Source organism: Antrostomus carolinensis, unplaced genomic scaffold (genome assembly GCF_000700745.2).
Source record: "Antrostomus carolinensis isolate BGI_N321 unplaced genomic scaffold, ASM70074v2 scaffold34468, whole genome shotgun sequence".
Lineage (NCBI taxonomy): Eukaryota > Metazoa > Chordata > Aves > Caprimulgiformes > Caprimulgidae > Antrostomus > Antrostomus carolinensis.
The window spans coordinates 2660-5680 of record NW_010335623.1 but is presented as its reverse complement, the minus strand read 5'-3'; the positions used below and the strand labels follow the sequence as shown (position 1 = coordinate 5680).

At 54.8% G+C, this 3021-nt stretch overlaps 1 protein-coding gene across 1 annotated transcript in view; it reads right to left on the bottom strand.

Moving 5' to 3' along the window:
* Window positions 1–2628: 2628 nt before the first annotated feature.
* Window positions 2629–3021, bottom strand: part of CDT1 (chromatin licensing and DNA replication factor 1) — a gene marked incomplete at its 5' end in the record, with an annotated part of 2584 nt that continues 2191 nt past the window's right edge. The window contains 2 exon segments of the mRNA XM_010174621.1: window positions 2629–2792; window positions 2886–3021. The exon segment at window positions 2886–3021 is cut by the window's right edge and continues 15 nt beyond it. Coding sequence (XP_010172923.1) covers window positions 2629–2792; window positions 2886–3021 — 300 coding nt within the window.

Genomic DNA, 3021 nt, shown 5'->3' with positions numbered 1-3021 from the left:
CAAAGCCTCATCCAACCTGGCCTTCAACACTTCCAGGGAGGAGCAGCCACAGCTTCTCTGCCCAACCTGGGACAGTGTCTCACCACCCTCACACCAAAGAATTTCTTCCTCACATCTCAGCTCCATCTCCCCTCTTCCAGTTTCAAGCCATCACCCCTTGTTCTGTCACTCCCTGCCCTTGTCCCAAGTCTCTCCCCCCCCTTCCTGCAGGCTATGGGTGTATTTGGTGTCAGATCAGGCCACAGGAAAGAAAGAAAAGGTGTTGTGCTCACAGCCAAGCTCCCGTGGTCTTGCTCAGGTTGTGTGATGGATGATGTGGGGTTTGGAGATGCTCCCTATCGCGGGGTTCAGTTTGGTCACAGGAGCAGCTAAAACCCAGCATGCCAAAACTTCCACGTGCCTGAAAACACGAGGGTCTGTGTCCCTGTCCTCACAGGGGCTGAACTCACTGGTAAAATAAATGGTGATTTATTTTTACTTTTTCTAAACTGCCTCAGAGCTGTTCTTGAAGTAGCTGAAGCCGTTAATGACCCTCATGAGCGTCCTCCTCCAAACACTGGAGAGCAAGGCTGTGGTGTAGGCTGCCCTTGGCACCCCAAATCCTTGGAAGGAAGGTGATGACCAAGACTTAACCCTTCAGGTACCTTCTCTCCATACCTGGCACCAACCTCTTGCTGGAGGAGAGAACCCAGACTGGTCCTACTGGGTTGCAGTGGAAATACCCAATGCTGGGGTGAGATCATAGACCCTGCAGCTCAGCAAACCTTCCCCCCACTCACCTTTTCCCCTTGAGAAGAGCTGTTACCACGATTTTTATCACCATTTCCTGAAAAGCCACTTCAATGGTTGCTGGGTTTGCTCTGGGAAACACCATTCCCCTGGGAGAAACTTACCCCAGGGCAGTTGTTTTCGCAGCCAGCCCTCGCGCGCGTACTTGGCACGGGGAGAGGGTCCCTGCTGCGAGGTGGAGAAGGGAAAAAGTAATTCCACCCCAAAGAGCCATGGAAAGCAGCTGTGTGCTGTGGAAGCCAGTGTAACCCCAGCCAGTGCCAGAGCTGGCTGCGTGTGGGGCCAAGGGGTGACATCAGGGAACTTGGGGACGGTGTCTTCACGCTGTGAGCAACTGTTGAATGTCATTGTTCGTGGAGACAAGGTTGTGCAGGGCTGGCTTCCAGGCAGGAGGAAAAGGAGTTGGGTTTTTTTTTTTGTCCTGAGAAACGGGAGCTTGCTGCAAGCTCCCCTGGGGCGTGCGTGTGCCAGCAAGGCTGCTGGAAACAGCTCCCCTGGAGACCAGCTCCTCTGGAGAGAGACCAGCTCCTCTCCACCACAGCCAAGTCTGGTCAGTGTAGTTGATCCAGCCCAGCCTTGCATCCCTCCAGCCTCCCAGCTGGGTTTAAACCCTCCTCCCTGGAAACAGGGCTTACCTCCTGCCAGCAGTGCTGGCCAACTGGTCCTGCCCCCAATGGCATGCAGGTTCTTGGAGGAGGAAGAGGATAGAGATACAGGGATCTCTGATGGCATCAGCCTCCAAAATCAGCACTTCAACTGGGGAAGCTTCCCTGGACCAGCGTGGTCCCTCACCCAGAAGAAGGACAGTCACCTTTCCATCCAAGTCCTTAGTGCTCCATGCTGGAACCAGCCCAGCTTGGCTCAGGAAGCCACGTGAGATGTGCCCAACACAGCACTGGGCAGCTCCCACCTCCTCCAAGCACTGACCTGCTGGGCACTGGGCCAGGCCAGCACCTCAGCAGCCATCAGCACTTTTCTTGTCCCTCTTCCCAAGCTACTTTATCTGCATGTCCTGGACTTTCCACTGGGGAAAAAGCCCCCCCACACCCTCCCACCCCCAGCCCTGCCGGCTCCTGTCCCGCTGGGAGCTGCTCCATGGTCCCTCTTTACAAAAGCTGCATTCATTTGCTGCAAACCCACGCTCACTTTTTCCAGTCAGCCTTTCTCCAGGAGCTGGATGATGACCCAAAACCCTTCCCTGAGTGCTCCAGCCGGTGCCAATTGCCATGGAGAACCCCGGTGTGAACACGGCCGAGAGGAAGAGCGCTGGGTTAACACAAGTCCGCTCTATTTAAAACATTTAATACAAATATGTTTTGACAAGTCCTGGAGTTGTTTCCAGCCAGGGCTGGAGATGCGTTTTTCCCCTCCTCTTAAAAACAGAATGAGGCCCAAGAGCTCCAAAAAAAACCCTCATCAATTTGTGACTTCTTCTCTCACTCCTTCTTGCCCATCACCCCTGCCCAGTCCTGCCTCCAACCCCACCAGGACCCAGTTAATGGAAGAAATCTGCATCAAGGCTTGAGGAGGAACCTCCTGCATCCAACCTTCAGGAGAGCACAGCAAAGCCAAGAAGAGGTTACTAGCTCCTCTTCACCACTTGCATCATCATCATCACCCCAGGACTGCTTGCCTTCAACTCAAGGGTCGAGGGAACTACAGTCCTCACCCAGAAGGACCCTGGCTGAGAAATTAGTTAAATTAAGGCATTTTTTTTGCTCTTCCTTGGAGATCCCTGAGGATGAGTCTCCTGTCAGCCCACACCAGTCCCTGGAGCACAGTCGGGATTTGCTACATTTCGAGGAGATTGCACTGGGGAAACCTCAACCCTCGTGGAGCTCAGAGAGCTTCTGCCTCCTTCGCCGCCTTGGTGAGCCTCTCGGTGACGAGGCTGAGGTCCATCCCCTTGTCCAGCTTGATGTAGGTGTCTGTCCTGATGGCGTGGATCCCCACCCAGTCGGGCAGGAGCTCTGCAAAGAGCCGCAAGTGTTTCTCCATCTCACCTGCAAAAAGAATGGGAACCACCAGCTCAGAGCTCAGCTCTCCAGCCCCTTCCTCCTGCAAAGACGAGGAGACCACCCCCCTCCATTTCCTACCAGGAGACATCTGCGTGTCGTAGCTGTCAGCCATACGGGCACAAGCCACCTCCATGGTCAGAGCTTGCTTCTTCTCAGCCACAAAGACGTTGCGCAGGATACGGGCCATGGCCGGTAACCGCCCCAGCATGGCCAG